This window comes from Cibotium barometz, chromosome 11, assembly GCF_041138505.1.
Source record: "Cibotium barometz isolate CiBa-2024 chromosome 11, ASM4113850v1, whole genome shotgun sequence".
Classification (NCBI taxonomy): Eukaryota; Viridiplantae; Streptophyta; class Polypodiopsida; order Cyatheales; family Cibotiaceae; genus Cibotium; species Cibotium barometz.
The window spans coordinates 21660742-21676371 of NC_141056.1; the positions used below are offsets into that span (position 1 = coordinate 21660742).

Sequence of the window (15630 nt, forward strand, 5' to 3'; positions counted from 1 at the left end):
AATGGGTGAAAAATGATGTGAATGGATGTGAAATGATGTGATTAGATGTGGATTGATGTGGGAATGATGTGATTAGATGTGGATTGATGTGGGAAGATGTGAATAAATGTGGATTGATGTGGGAATGATGTGATTAGATGTGGATTGATGTGCGAAGATGTGAATAGATGTGAGAATAATGTGAATAGATGTGGATTGATGTGGGAAAGATGTGATTAGATGTGGATTGATGTGGGAATGATGTAATTAGATGTGGATTGATGTGGGATGATGTAATTATATGTGAATTGATGTGAGATGATGTGATTGGATGTGAATTGATGTGAATTGATGTGAGATGATGTGAGTTGATGTGGGAATGATGTGATTGGATGTGAGATGATGTGATTGGATGTGAGTTGATGTGGGATGATGTGATTGGATGTGAATTGATGTGAGATGATGTGATTAGATGTGAGATGATGTGATTAGATGTGAGTTGATGTGGGAGTGATGTGATTGGATGTAAATTGATGTGGGATAATGAGAAATGATATGGGACGATGAGAAATGATGTGAAAGAATGTGTAATGATGAGGAAAGATGGGAATTTTGTTGGAACTGTAATTGTATGTGAAACCTATTCTTTAAAGATTGTTTTACGTCCATAATGCTGGGAAAGCATTTTGACTATCTTGTGGAATGAGATCGGGGTGACCTAAGTGAAATAGTTGCAATAGCTGATGGGAGGAGAGTCAATGAAGGACGTCTCGCGTGGCAAGGTTGGCCGAGGTCTTGACCAGCCTCGGTTTAATTAAAAATGGTGAGCTTCCGGTACGGTGGATGAGGGACCAAGGAAGTGGCCTATGAGTGAAGTGCTAGGTCACTTGTGAAAGAACCTAGAGGGTGCTGACCATATGGTGCTCGGGGGTCACCCCCAGGATACCCACGTGTGCGTCGAGGAAGAAAAAAATGAGTTGGAGTTTGTTTTCCCAACACGGGCATGGATCTGGTTGATTGGCCTTGCTAGTCTTCAATGGATGGGCTCATGGCTCTTTTACATGGATCTTGTTGGTTGATCTTGCTGATCTTCAACTGAGAGTCCATATGGATTTTGTGTGATTATATTCATAGGTACTCTGGGCTAGGAACTATTGAAAAGGCCCCTAAGTGAGCAGGTGGTGAGTGTTCTGGTTGCCAATGATGCCATAGGTACGCTGAGAAAGGAATGAATGGAATACTTGATTATATTCCTAAGTGCTATGGGCTAGGAACTATCGAAAAGGCCCCTGAGTGAGCAAGTGGTGAGCGTTCTGGTTGCCAATGATGCCATAGGTACGTTGAGGAAGGAATGACTGGAAATTGGATCCTAGAACTGGAATACTGAGGACTATGATGGAAACTCTGTAGTTTTATTGCAATGTTGTTTTGGAAATAGTTGAGTTCAGAGAAAAGGCAATTTCATACTGGGTGTGTAAGTGGTCTGTCTATTTAATTTTTGCATGAGAGCCGGCTAGGGGGCCTGGGAACTCCTTTCCCCAATACCTAGCACAAAACATAACCAAATTTTTATAATGGATCATATCAATATAGTGGTTGGGCAGTTGGCTAACCCATGGGATTGGATGAGGTTAGGCTGGACTGATAGATTCCTATAATAAAATTCAATTCTATTTAAGTTACGACAGCTGAAGTAAGTCCCAGGATAATCCTTATTCTATGGAAAAAGAATCAACGGCTCTGCCTCTTTTGAAGGGGAAAAAAGCGTTGGTCTTTATGAACCAAGTGCAAGTTCCTCCTTTGATTCGGCCATGTGACCCACGGGGTCGGTCGGAATACAAAGGATAGTTAAGGCTGTTGACTACGTTAGAAGATTTTTCCTAGAGTAATCGTCTATGCTTTCTGGGCGAGGGAAGTTTTTTCCAGGTTTGGTTTTGGAAAAGCTGCCGGATTAGTCTCTTGTCTGGACATTCATGGGGGGCGAGGCCCCAAGTGAGAAACTCTGCCCTGCGCGCAAGGTTGCTACTTCCGCTGCTAGCACTCCAGAGTTCGATGCGCAGAGGGGGCAGGGATCCCACACTTTCCATCTTTTTCTCCTTGATAATCTTGCACTCATCAAGCTTGATGACAAATTGAAGTACACCTCCTATCTCCTCAGATGTAATATCATAGAACTCCACCATTCTCTTTTGCAAGAGCTCCAAGTCCATGAATATATTCTTGTGTTCATTGTAGAATATGCTGCCACCTTCTCCCTTAAACTCTCCTACAATGTGGTATGAGTGACCAACATAGTGAAGCTGCTCTGTGTTTAATTCCTCCCTACTATGTCTCCAAACTTTTGTAGGTATTGGAAGTAGCTTTGCTTTAATGCCTTTGGCCTCAAGGAGTGATGACACTGACTTCTGGATGGCACTATAATCCTTACGACTGACTCCACTAAGCAGCCCAGCAAATAAAATAATATTCTGCTAACATAAAAGACATGTGAATGGGAATGCATTGAGTGCAATCTTACCTTATGGCTTGAATTCTCTTCTTCAGGCCTCCAGAACCGAGCCTTAAGTTCTCGACGTTTTTGAGCTTTCTTCTCCGTATGCACGGTTCGATGATTGTGTCTTTTTCTCTATATTTGCAGAGTAGTTTGTTGATTTGATGCTCTTGTTCTTCCAATCTAACTTTCTGTGTCTTGCATTCACTAGACAAACCAAGAAGCTCAGTTGCTAAATGTTGTGAATAATGCCTCTCTCTTTCTTGCATGTAAGAAATTGACTGGCAATATCCTAGTAAGCCTTTGGTGCCATCACTTGCAAAATGCAAGAGAGTTGTGGGATTTGAAAAGGGAGGATGTGACATATGAAACCACATTCTTGTTTGGACATTCGGCGATTCATATGGCCCACCACAACCACAACATTGTAGCAGTCCTCTCCTCATATTTGTGTTTATGTCCTTACCCTTCCACTGTACCATGGTTTGAAACACAGGTACTAGTGTGTTATTCTGTAAGACATAGAATTCTGGTGCAATCCCTGCAGCTTCCTCATAGTACTCACCACTGGTTTCTACTTCACGCACCATATCCATATCTTCTAATGGCTCTTCAATAAATACTTGGTTGATTTTAGCCTATGGTGGTTGTGGTGGTAGAACAGGTGGTGGCAGAGGTGAAGTGTCATGTACCCGAAACATCCCCCTAGGTAAATAAAAAGAGTTTGGTTATCCTACAGCTAAGTGATTTGCACAAGTGGTGCTGAAAGGCCAATGGAGCTCTAGGTGCAAAAAATTGTGCTACTATTTGGAACCTTGGATATCTACACATGGAGGTGTCATGATTCCCTAATTTTACACAATGTGCACAATAGAGTAATGGCCTTGCTCTTAACTGTGGGCATTCGGGGTAGTGTGACTCAATTTGCACATAGAGCACCACACCAATTCTCTACAAGGGTAAATATGGGTATGCCTATGCCCAGATGTTTCTCTTCCATCCTTCACCTTCAATTTTTCCAGTATTGCATTACTGAGTTCACATCCACAGTCATATTCCCGACTTGCTTGCTCCGAGTTCCAATCTCTTGGTGACTCGAAACTCATGAAGTCGTTGCTGTTGAAGATGTTTTGACATCTTCTGGTTGTGGAAATTCCAGGATATTGTCTTTATATTCAATTGCCAGTTTATAACATGCATTTAGAGTAGTCTGTCGGGCTAATACCGTTTGCTCCTTGAATTCAAGTGCTTGAGCCGAGACACATAGTCTCGCGTCATCGACTCCATTTCCTTTTGTTTGATGTTGTGCAACTATGCCACATGACTCCATCTGTCGCCACTTCTGGCAAAGCTTGGCACAAACACATTCTTGAGCCGTGTGAAATTAACCTTATCTTCGGGTTTGAGGGTTCGGAACCATTGATGCGCTTTTCCTTCTAGGGTCAATGAGAAAGCATGAATCATGGTTACATCACTTACTAGCCCACAAGTTTTGCATGTGGATTGAAAGATCTCTACATGTTGATTTGGATCCCCATCCCCATAGAATTTTTGAATGACCTTTGAAATGATGTGTGGCTTCATTTGGGAGGGTCGGGATTCTAGAGCAGTGCCTAGTTCCCTAACTATTCCTCGGCCCATTTCCACAGCCATGTTCAACAAATCCATCCTTGTGGCTACATTAAGATCTATAGTTGGATCCACCCTTGGTCTTTGAGGAGCTACTCCCCCCTACCTAGACCTCGTCCTCTTCCTACATTAGCTCTTCTAGGCATTTCTGATCTATAGGACGGTCCGGCCACTTCATTCTGGAATGGCTCATCATTAGTCGCCTCCATACGCCTTTGTAGAATTAAGAGCTCCATGTCTTGTAAGAACGTGGGATGATTGATCATCTTCTCGATGTCTTTCTTGGTGTACAAGCGGTCTTCTACTTCACCCGCTTCTCTTGGTAGATTATCCTCTTCATCTAGGGTTACAAACTCTTCCTCCACCCTTGGCTCTTCATTAATGGGTTATAAGTTTGGAATTTCTCCCTCGCTCTTGTGCCCATGACTATTTCCAGCTCCTTGCCACGTGATTGAAGTACATTCACACTTCCCATCTCCTTTTGTTCGTCTCTCGCCCTTCGAGTATCGAGCTCTTGTTTCCTTAAGCTCAATTCTCGCCATTCTACTTCAATCCTTTTTAGATCTAATTCTACTTCCTCTAAGGTTGGAAGAATACTTAACATGTCCTGGCTGCACTTTCCATGTCTCTTCTCATTCGGGGGGTGCCAGTGTTTGACAGCCTCGAATTTGAAGGTTTGATAGGTACTTCTTGCCTTGGACCAAGTCCAGCAATGGTTGACGAGCCCGTGCCCGCAGATTGTGCCTCTTCATCATTGCTAGTTTGGAGACCAAAAAATCCCCAGACTATATCAATGATACCGATGGATCTGGTAGGGGAGGGTGGTTTCTCCTCTTCCCCAAACCCAGAGTATCGCAACCCTTCTTCCATGGATTCTTCACTACTAGTCTGACGGTGGTTAGATTCCTTAAGACACTCAATTGAGTGCTTTACTGAGTGGCCTGAACCCACACTCTTTTGATAGGAATGTCTTGGGTGATTTTATTCACTATCATCAAGATTGAGGTCGTCTCTCTGATGAGCTTTCCAAACCTCAAGTACATGTGAATATGATTTATTTTGCTACCCCAATGTAATTCTGGCAAGGTACTGTTGACTTGTTTTCTAAGGCTGTGAGATTGCAGAGAACATTTCACGGCGTGAAATGTCAAAAAACTATTCATGTCGTGAACAATTTTTTATACTTTCACGTGCTTAAAATTTTTGCTTTGGACTCAGAAATCCATGTTAACTTGTTATAATTTTTATTGGTCTCCTTCGTTAACCTTAATTCGACAATACCAAGTTCGTGAGTTAGATTTGTTAAGGTGTAAAATTGCAAAAATAATTCACGCCGTGAAGGAAAAATGTTTCATGTCATGAAATGCAAATGGTTCACGTCGTGAAATGAAAATGGTTCACGCCGTGAAAGGCTCTGAAATAGTTCACGTCATGAAATGAATATGTTTCACGCCGTGAAATGCAATCGGTTCACATCGTGAAATGTTCTGAATCAATTCACGTCCTAAACGTTTTCTGCTAATTCACGATTCTTAATTTTGTTAGACCCCTGCTGGTGTTAGAGGTGTCAGGATAAGGCTACCTATTTTTAGCAAGGTAATCCTATGAATTGCAACGCTGATTGCGGTGATGATGTCGGGAGCGTCTCACACCGTGAAGTTGCAAAAAACGTTTCACGTTGTGAAATGGTATCCTATAGTTTCACGTGCAAAATTCCCTCGTCGACTGAGATGAATTTGGTGCAAAATACCTATCTAGATGCTTCCACCACACTACACAACAAAAACAACCAATTTCTCATAATTTTTCACTTTCACTCAAATCTTATCCATTCATTCCATACACAATGCACTACCAGAATGAAAAGGCAATGATGAACCTTATATAATGGGAGCTAAAAACTCAAAGAGGATGGAAGAAACAAAGGTGTTTTCTCGGCACAGCGGCGCCAAAAATATTATGGCCTACCACACCTCCAAGAGGGAACTCAATGCATTCACCTTTGGGGAGAGTAATAGAACAAAACTGTCGTAGGGCACTTGCCAATGCTTCAAACTTGTGTCCCTTGAGGTCTCCAAGCTCACTTGAGAAGCTCCAATCCTTCAAGCTCCACCTCCGCGCTGTCACTATAGAGTCGCTCACACCACCACACAAGGCAATCACTCTCTCTCACTCCTCAATACAAGCATGCAACATACAAGCATAGAGAAGGCACAAGTGCTAGAATGCTCTCTCTCAATATCTCTCTCAAGACAAAAGCAAGAGCTCTCATAGCACAAAGGGGGATTGATTCCATTCATTATGAGAAAATGCCTTATATACAATTGGCCCTTATTCACACTTGGGCACCCAAAACTTACTTAACTAAGGCCTTGGGTGGCCAATATCTCATAATGTATAACTTTTATAGTGCCTTTACATGACACTTATTAATGTCCTCAAATGGAGGAGCATATTTGTTAATCCAAAATGGGATTAACAGGCTGAAAACAGCGAGCTAATTGAAAGCTGGGCATTGCCTACACACCATGCCATTGCTCACAATCTTCTATGAGGTCATTCAGTACTCCAAGGTGCACATGTGACCCAGAGGAATTGAAGGGATTCGGGCAGAATCATGCACAAGAATTGCTAGGAGATGGTGCCTATTTTTTGGGAAAAATTGCAATGTCGACGAGCTCGCACAAAATTGGGTGGAATTCAATGAGCCCCGAGGGTTTTCGACGATGCTATGAACGCGCTGGTGAGGTTGCTTTTGCAAATGATGTAGCGAAAGTATAGATCCGTGCCTGCACCTTTCATTTCATTAAGGTTTTGTTAAGATTCATTAATCCTTGATTAAAGTTGATTAATCCCAAGTTTCAACAGCTTAACATTACCTTAATTCATTGCTATTTCACTCTCTCAAAGCATATGGGTTAAATGGGACTACAACTATCCCAATTGATCACCTCAAAGTTACCTATTATTTTCTTGAGATTAGTGAGTGATTAGTTATCTCAATCTTGTTTAGCACCCAAATCTGAGCTAAATTTTTTCAAATCATTGTTGTAAGAGGATTAGACACTACTGAGATACAATTAAAATCTTGATAAGACCTTCCTCTCATTGAGCCATAGCCACTCAAACCTTAGTGGATAAATTCATTGAGCCATAGCCACTCAAACCTTAGTGGATAAATTCATTGGTGAAGGATTTCATACATGGCAAACAAAGGTCATGTATCTACTCATGCAAAAGAAGGAGCTTTGGGGGGTAGTAAATGGAGATGCGCTTGAGGAAGGGAGTGATGATAAAGTTAAAGCATGGAGGATAAAAAGGATAGAAAATCCATGGCCATCATTGGATTAATTCTAGGGGATAATATAAGCAACAAGGAGCATGCCAAAGAAGCCTGGGATGAGCTAGAGAAATTATTTGGAGCTAGGGAAAAGAATTCAGAAATAAATCTAAAAATACATTTTTATGGGCTTTATATGGAGTTAAAAGACTCATTTATGGAGCATTTAGGTAAGATGAAGAGCATTATAATGTAGCTACATGTATTTAGGCACTCGTGGATGAGAAAGATGCAATTGCGGTCTTAATCAAGCCTGTAATAAGGTAAGAAACTAAAAGGTACACAATAATCTCAACAAATGTCATCATCAAAACAAGCCCAAGCTTGTATGTGATGCATGTGTGGCAAAGTAGGCCACCTTGAGAAGAACTGCTAGTCAAAGGAGAAGCAACAAAGCAACTTGATGTGTTGATGTTTTATGTCATGTCTTATGTTGATGTCAACCTTGTGATTGGGTAACTCTTGTTGAACATGTGCCCATATGTGTGTGGATGTGATGATGTCTATGTTCATGTCCATGAAGTCATGTGTGATGTTGATTTAATCACCTCTAGCCACCAATGTTGTAGGCTAATTTATGTATGTATGTCTCTCCATTAAGGGGGGGGGGATGCCATGTCTATGTATGTCACATTACCTTTTTGGGGGATGAGACCCATTTGGGCACCAAGGAGGGGTGTTGAAATATGGTCCCGTCATGTCATGTATGGGGCACATGTTTGTGGAAGCAAGGTGGATGGAGCTTAGGATGAGACCCATTTGGGCACCAAGGAGGGGTGTTGAAATTTGGTCCCGTCATGTCATGTATGTGGAAGCAAGGTAGATGGAACTTAGGATGTCATGAAATTGGAATGGATGAAGGCTAAGGCTATTAGGAGGATATGTGAATGGATTAATGTAAAAGAAGGGAGTCAATGATAAAAAAAAGTAGGCACATGGAAAGAGCAAGGGTGTATAAGGCATGGAAAGTGTAAGGGTGCACAAGGCATGTGGGCATATATGAACACATGGATGGTACAAGGGTGCATGGAGCATGTGGATGAAAGCTCTATGAGAGCTATAAATGGATGTAACAAACTGATTCTCTTAATGGAAAAGTGTGACTATGTGATTAGGTCTAATTCATATCTTGTTTATCTTCATTAGTGTCAACACTATGCTCTAAGTATGTCATCTTTCATCCACCATAGCTCTCACCGTCTTTGGTTATGCACTCATATTCTCTTCAAATCCACTTCAACTAATAAATGCAGTGTCTCAACTTGGTTGCTCCTTCATTCTAATTTGATGGTAGCCCAAGGGTTGCTCTCAAATGGGATGGAGTACACACATCCTAGCACTTATCACATGAAATGCACACAAGGGTAGACAAACCACCATGGATCCTTGCAAATTAGCTTCAAGAGAAGATTGTATATTCCAAAAATTACTAAATGAAATATGTCCATGGGCTTGTATACTTGGGCCCCCTTTTCACACTACACTTATTAGTGGCCTTCAATTATGTACAAGACATGTGTAACCATGTTACAACTTCTTTTGGTCTTGCGCATTGTTTTTGTTTTCTATGAGGAATAATACTTTTCGGCCTTAAGCATCTTGTCTTTGTATATTGTCTTTGACCTTCTATTGGCCTTTGGGATACATATTTTGGTCATGTTAATATTTTGGAGAAGCATTGTATGGCCCGCCATAGTGACAAGGAGCTTTTGGCACCCTTGAAAGGGTGTAGGCTACAAAGCTAGAAAAGTACAAATGATATCATATGGAAATTGATCCAGCCCTCCTTACATTATACCAATAAGTTGTGTGTCGATGATGTCAAACAATTTCCCCATATGCATTACACCGGTTTGCTATAGTTAGTTGTATGTGCACACTAGCAAGGCAAGCCTCTAGCTCATGGTTGTTATTCAAGAACCTTGCTTGCCTTTGGCCATACCTTAAATAAGCACTTCATTCATATCTTGTGAGCACCAACATGCAACAATCCATTCTATTTAGTGTTATCTCTCTTTTGTGGTAGCGTGTGCGTGTACACCATGCATGCATGTGTGCACATAGGAGGGTGTGTCATATTCTCCATACTTAGACTTTCTTATATATTTTACCCCATTCTTTTGATTTCTTCATATGGACATTCATATATCTTTCAATTCACTTTACAATTTTTGATAGTGCAACTTGCAACATTTTTAATTTTTGGCTTGCCATGCAAAAATTGACATAACGGTAGTTCTTGGTTAAGCATTTTAGGCTTAACTCTAGGATGTTGCTAAAATTAAAAAAATGCATGAAACTATTTCTTTTTAAAATGTGAACATTTCTTTAAAATGTTTCAAAATCTTTCTTTGTACACTTTAAAGGCCTCATTTATCTTTCCCCCAATTCCTCTTCCTCTCCCTATCCTATGCCCCCTCCAACAAGCATGGCAACCCTTTGATGAACTACTTGTTGAATTTTGTTTATGATCTCCATTTCTTTTTCTTTTTGAGAGGGTTTTTATGTTATGGACTTTTATATCATTGATTCTGTTTAAGTGCCCACCAATCACCACATTATTTTACTCAAATGCCTATATGTAGGATCATTTCAATTATCGTCCTAAGCTTGGGGGGGTGGGTGGGGGATCATATTGGATGTTTTCCAAAATTGAGTGAGAAAATGGGCTTTCTTCTTCAGAACTCCCTTTTTATAAGAGCACTAATCCCCACATCATTTTTTAGGGACTTTGCACTCCACATCATTCAAAAGGGTATAAACAAGTTAGGAACTTTATAACCCTCCCCTTTGAGAGAGAGAGAGAGAGAGAGAGAGAGAGAGAGAGAGAGAGAGAGAGAGAGAGTTCAATTAATGTCTACAAAAGACTAAAGGGTCTATGAGACCAAAAGAGTAAAGGGTCTATGAGACCAAAAGTGTTACAATATGTCCATGAAGTGACAAAATCACAGAAAAATGAACATGATAAGAAAACCCAACTAGAGTTGAGAGAAGAAACAACATCCATGGTACAATGATAGAATGTGAGGGGATCCAAGTGGGGGGGAAGAGAAAGAGACAAAGAGAGAGAGATTCCACTTATGAGGAACCTATTTAAAGTTTATATAAGGAAAGTGAGAATCTTACCAATACTCCCAAAACAAGAGGTTTTACCTACTACAAGATATGTATATTTAAAAATCACCTTAGGAAAAGCAAAATGCCTTCTGTATGAAAAGAAAATATCAAAATACTTTCAATATTGAGAAAACACATAACCTACCAAAAGGATAAGCTTAAGTAGTAGCAAAAAATAAAAAGGGTGTGTATCTTATAGAGGGGAGTAAGAGTATGTAGACCCTATGGAGGGGGACAATGTTACCCATCAAACTATTCTACCACCCATCATCGTTGGCACAAGATGCTCCTAACAAAAGTAACGGGCACACATTTGCTCTAATAAAAGTAACATTACTATTAACATTGCCCCATTTAAAAGCAACAAGACCGTTAGCATTGCCCATTTTACTTTTATACTACCCATCGTTCCTATTGAAGTGCCCCTAACATGATTGTTAGCATTGCCAATTTTAATTTTACACAACCCATCATTCCTTCAGAAGTACCCCTAACCAAGGCTCAATAAAAGCATTTTTCTAAAACCGGTCAAAATAAGGACATGCTTATAAACTAACCGGTTTTCTAGGCTAAACAAACAGTAAATTTGAAAAGTTTTTGTAAGGGTTTGATATTTTTCTAGCCGATTTTTCCAAATTTTAGCTTGGTAGAAATACATGGAAATGTTGGTCTTGTCGAGCCCTGCCCCGCCCCTAACATAATTGCTGGCATTGCCTAAGATAGTAAGGGAGCTAAGATTTTGTACATAATAGTGCTTACATGTATAATAGGTACACATTGTTTAGATAAATCATCATGAGTTTTTTTTCACTGCCTAAAAAGGTGAAACGGTTGATCAAATACTATTTTTGGCAAAGTAATTTTATTTTTACTACCATTTAAACAAACCATTATTATTGTTTCATCAATGCCAACAAGGCAAACAAATTTTAGTTGTGAGACGATTTGAATTTCATTAAATAATGATTGAATTTTACTCGATGCGGCCTACGAGATATTCCAACGTGGCTAAAGTTGAAAAGTACTTTTTGAATTTGATAAAGTTAATGAGTACACAGGAGCGCATGACCTTAGAAGACCGTTAGAGATGAGCTTTAGCAGACTAATCATAATTGCATTTAAATTTCATCGGGATTCCGAGGTCGCTAAGGCCAAGTACAAAATCATGATTAGGAAACCACTCTCAAGCAAGAGGCTAATTAGTGCGTTTAATCTTTAGCCCCCAAGACAATTCAAGTTCAAAAAAGCTTAGAACTTTCTCTCAGAATGATGCAAGAGCAAGCTATGGAAGGGTGATACACTTGGAGGTGGATGGGTTCCACACTGCAGGTAGAAGGAATGTGCGGTTTCTGATGCCATGGGCATTGTAGCTTGCACCAGAAGAGTTGCTCACAAGAAGGTGCCCCGGAAAGCCAGGATAGGAACCTCCCCCAAACAGGCCTGTGCATGCTGAAGCAGCCTCCATGGGAACCCTTGCATCCCCTTGATAATAGCCTGTGTTGAAGGGGTTTGTCACTGTTCCTGCCAACATCATGGCAATGTTGATCACCATCCCATCCATGCCCACGTCCAGATTCGGAGCCACAAGAGGCGGCACCTGAGGTCCAAATACAGGAAGCGCAAATGGCCATGCACACTGTCCCGGACATTGCAGGGCTGCATTGCCCGCCCACATGAAGGGCAACTCGTAGCCCTTCATCGCCATAGAAGCATGGTAACCGCATGAACTCATGCAAAAATCCTCCACCAGCACATCTTGTGCTGTCAAGACGATGTAGATTGAATTGGGGCTGGTGGGCAGGGTGCCTGCATGGAGGGCTTGTTGAAGGAGGCGGGCAATACTGGTCTTGTTGAGGATGGTACCGTTAGTAAGAGAGGAATGATGCAGGCTTTGCTGGCCCAAAACAAGGGAAGGGGCAATGGGGAGGCCCTTGTAGAGAGAGATTGCGTGCCACCAGAGGGGTATGGAAGGGGTATGCAGAGGAGAAGGGTGGTGGAAGGAAGAGAGAAAGTCCGTGATGATGGCGTGTTGGGAGGGGGAGAAGGAGCCATACCAAAGGAGGTGGAGGGAGAGGAGGGGGGCTGTGAGGAGGGGGCCGCCATGGTAGGAAAGGGCGATGGGGGGTGAGGTAGGCAGGGGCCTGGCGTAGATGGTGGTAGGGGAGGAGGGGAAGGTGGAGAAGATGAGGAGGAGGAGGAGGTGGAGGAGGAGAGGGAGGGTGGTGGTGGAGGAGGAGGAGGAGGGGGCCATCTGGGCGTTTGGCCCACAGTTCAAATTTAGTAATGGATGGTGAACGTGGGGCTTCTTATATGATAAAAGGTCAAGGCGAGCTCTCTCAAGAAACCCCCCATGGCAGGCTTTTTTTTTTTTCTCTCCCCCTTGTCCCGCTGGCATCCGGTCATTCCCAGCTGGCTTTCCCTGATTTTTGAAAACTACCCGACCGTAACGCCTTCCTTCCTCAAGATACATATACATATATATACCTATAAGGCATCAATGATAACAACCCCTCAACCCCACCACTTCAACAAATCCCATTTCCATCCAAGCCAGATTATTTTCACTCCACCTTAGTAATACCGCATCAATCTTTCTTTTTAAAGAAACAATTAAAAAAAAGTCGAATGTAATTCTGCAAATCTGAATCTTTAATCAAGAGCTCAACTTCTTCATCAGCCACCAGACCATCCTGAAACTTCCTTTCATACTAGATTTCCCTGAGATGAGGAATGTGTTAGCTTCACTTAGAATTGAGCTTCTTCACAGCCTGGATGTACTCCCTCACTAGACCCTTGGGTCTGACTTTGTTTTTTGTTATCCTCTTCTGTTAATATAATTACGGTTTCTCTTTTTTTTTTAAAAAGCCATTCTTCTTTTTTTCCCTTTTTTTTTCTTTGAAATGACTGGAATTGAACACCACATTCATCCCCCCTCCTCCCTTGTTCCTTTTTGGAAACTGTATTTTTGAACACGCATTTTTTCTCGATAGTCTTAAAACATCCAATTTTCCTTCTTCCATCATTTTAGAAAAGAATTTTTAATAGTCTTAAAACATCCAATTTTCCTTCTCCCACATTTTAAAAAAGAATTTTTACCACATTGAACCTATTATAAGCTCAAGGGAACCTATTTTTAAAAAACCAACATTCATTATATTTGCATTTGAAAAATACATGTGAATTCCACACTCGAAGGCTTTTCAAAAAATTATATTTTAAAAAAATTCAGCTGTAAATCCTTCAAATTTTGTAGAATCAGCAAGAATCACCTTTGATTTTTAGTGATGAATGTTTTTCACCATTTAGGCATTTAAAAAATGTGTAGACTGCTTGGCACCACTTCTTAAGGTTGGTTACATTGATGGATCATCCATCCTCTCTATTTTTAAGTTTTTGGTGTTGGTGCAATCTAGAAAGGCCCTTTCCACTCAATTTTCCCTAAGGCATCTAATGTTAAAGCATGGAAAATATGTAGGGACCACTTGGGAAGCTTTATAACCTCTTTGATGGTTGATATCAATAAATTTATTAATAGAGAGCCTTTTGATTCTCAAAGTCATTTGAAATAGTTATTAATACTATTTTGTGCTTGTTATCTCCTTGTTGGTGGGCACAAACTTCAAAGGCCGCATGTTTCATGTTAGAAGTATGATCATTCAAATTTTGAATTACTCATTCATGCATTGATAAATTAATAAATCAAGGTTTGCTTTTCAACCTTAGTTATATACTTGCTCTTCCCCTCAATTGATAGATCTCCTCCCCCCTCCTATTGATGCCTCTAGCCTGGTGTTGATCTCCGTCGCCTTACTCTTGTATCCCTCCTCTACTATTATCTACATCGTGTGTACCACTACTTATGCCTATAAAACCTACCTCCCTTTTTGACCTATAGATGTTGATTATAGGAACTTAAGGACACATCTCTCTCTCTCTCTCTCTCTCTCTCTCTCTCTCTCTCTCTCTCTCTCTAAGAATGTATTTTAAGCTCTCTTAAAAATATTATTCAACCCTCTTAGATAATTTAGGGATGCTTGGATTATCTTTACATCATGCTAAATTATGTTAATATCATGGGTAATACGTTTAGTGTACATTGACATATTATTGGGGCCTCCAATGTTTGGTACAATTGGTTTGTATGGCATGGTGATTCTTGGGTTACTTACACCCGGTAAATATGTGTAAGGTGATGGTTTCTATGCTTATGGAATATTTGTTTACCAATTTATTATTGGATATTTTATAGGTGAAGAGGATTCAGAAGATTCAGGAGGATGCACACATTATTATTTGATGCACACATTATTATTTGATTCAGGAGGATGCACACATTATTATTTGATGGCACACATTTTTAGAAACAAGCATTATATATATTTGTGCTAGCTTGTGCAGGTTTTAATTTAATTTGGAAGCTTAGATTTATCAAGCTTCAAACTTGAATATTTTTGTAGAGCATTATATGATTTAACCCTAGCCTCAATTTATGGGCACTCTATTTTGAGCATAAGAGAGTGTTGTGCAAGGAAAAGTACACTTTATGTATTTTTGGAGGGTATGGAATATTATGGGAATGAAATTACGTAAATAATCATGTGTGGGGAGAGGCCACACACATGAGGGGGGAGGATTGCACCCATTACTATTTCGTTTTCATGAGTTAAATATTTTTGCAAGTTATTTGTTCAATTTCTTGAATATGTTGAACTTGTGGTTTTTTGTAATTTTCTCTTGAAGTGTGGCGATTTGCTCTTGCATAGTGGGTTGTGCGGGTAAATTGGCCACCATTGCAAATAAACCAATCAATTAAAGTAAATTTATAATGCGGATAAATAGAATAAACACGAAGAACTTAGCTCTTGATACACCTTGAACCGTAATTTGTTAAAAGGTTGATATTAGCACCGTCCTTTACTCTAATTCCGAATGAATTCTGAGCATGGTCAAGAGTCTTGAGTTTTCAATCGACTTTAGCAAGATTTTAAGCCACTTTGAATTTGTAGAGCATCGAAGAATCCTACCAAAAACTTGATTTGATGTGGAACGTGTGAAGAGCATCTCTGAAAATTTT

The 15630-nt window shown here is 40.4% G+C and overlaps 1 protein-coding gene across 1 annotated transcript; it reads right to left on the bottom strand.

The window, feature by feature from the left end:
• Nucleotides 1-11610: 11610 nt before the first annotated feature.
• Nucleotides 11611-12807, bottom strand: LOC147633901 (protein EXORDIUM-like 2). The gene has a single exon (XM_086805603.1). The coding sequence runs from the start codon at nucleotides 12805-12807 to the stop codon at nucleotides 11839-11841; it is 969 nt and encodes a 322-aa protein (XP_086661729.1). The 3' UTR covers nucleotides 11611-11838.
• Nucleotides 12808-15630: the final 2823 nt, after the last annotated feature.

Coding starts and splice junctions, on each gene's coding strand:
- LOC147633901 (XM_086805603.1), bottom strand. CDS start 12,807: ATGGCCCCCTCCTCCTCCTCCTCCACCACCACCCTCCCTCTCCTCCTC.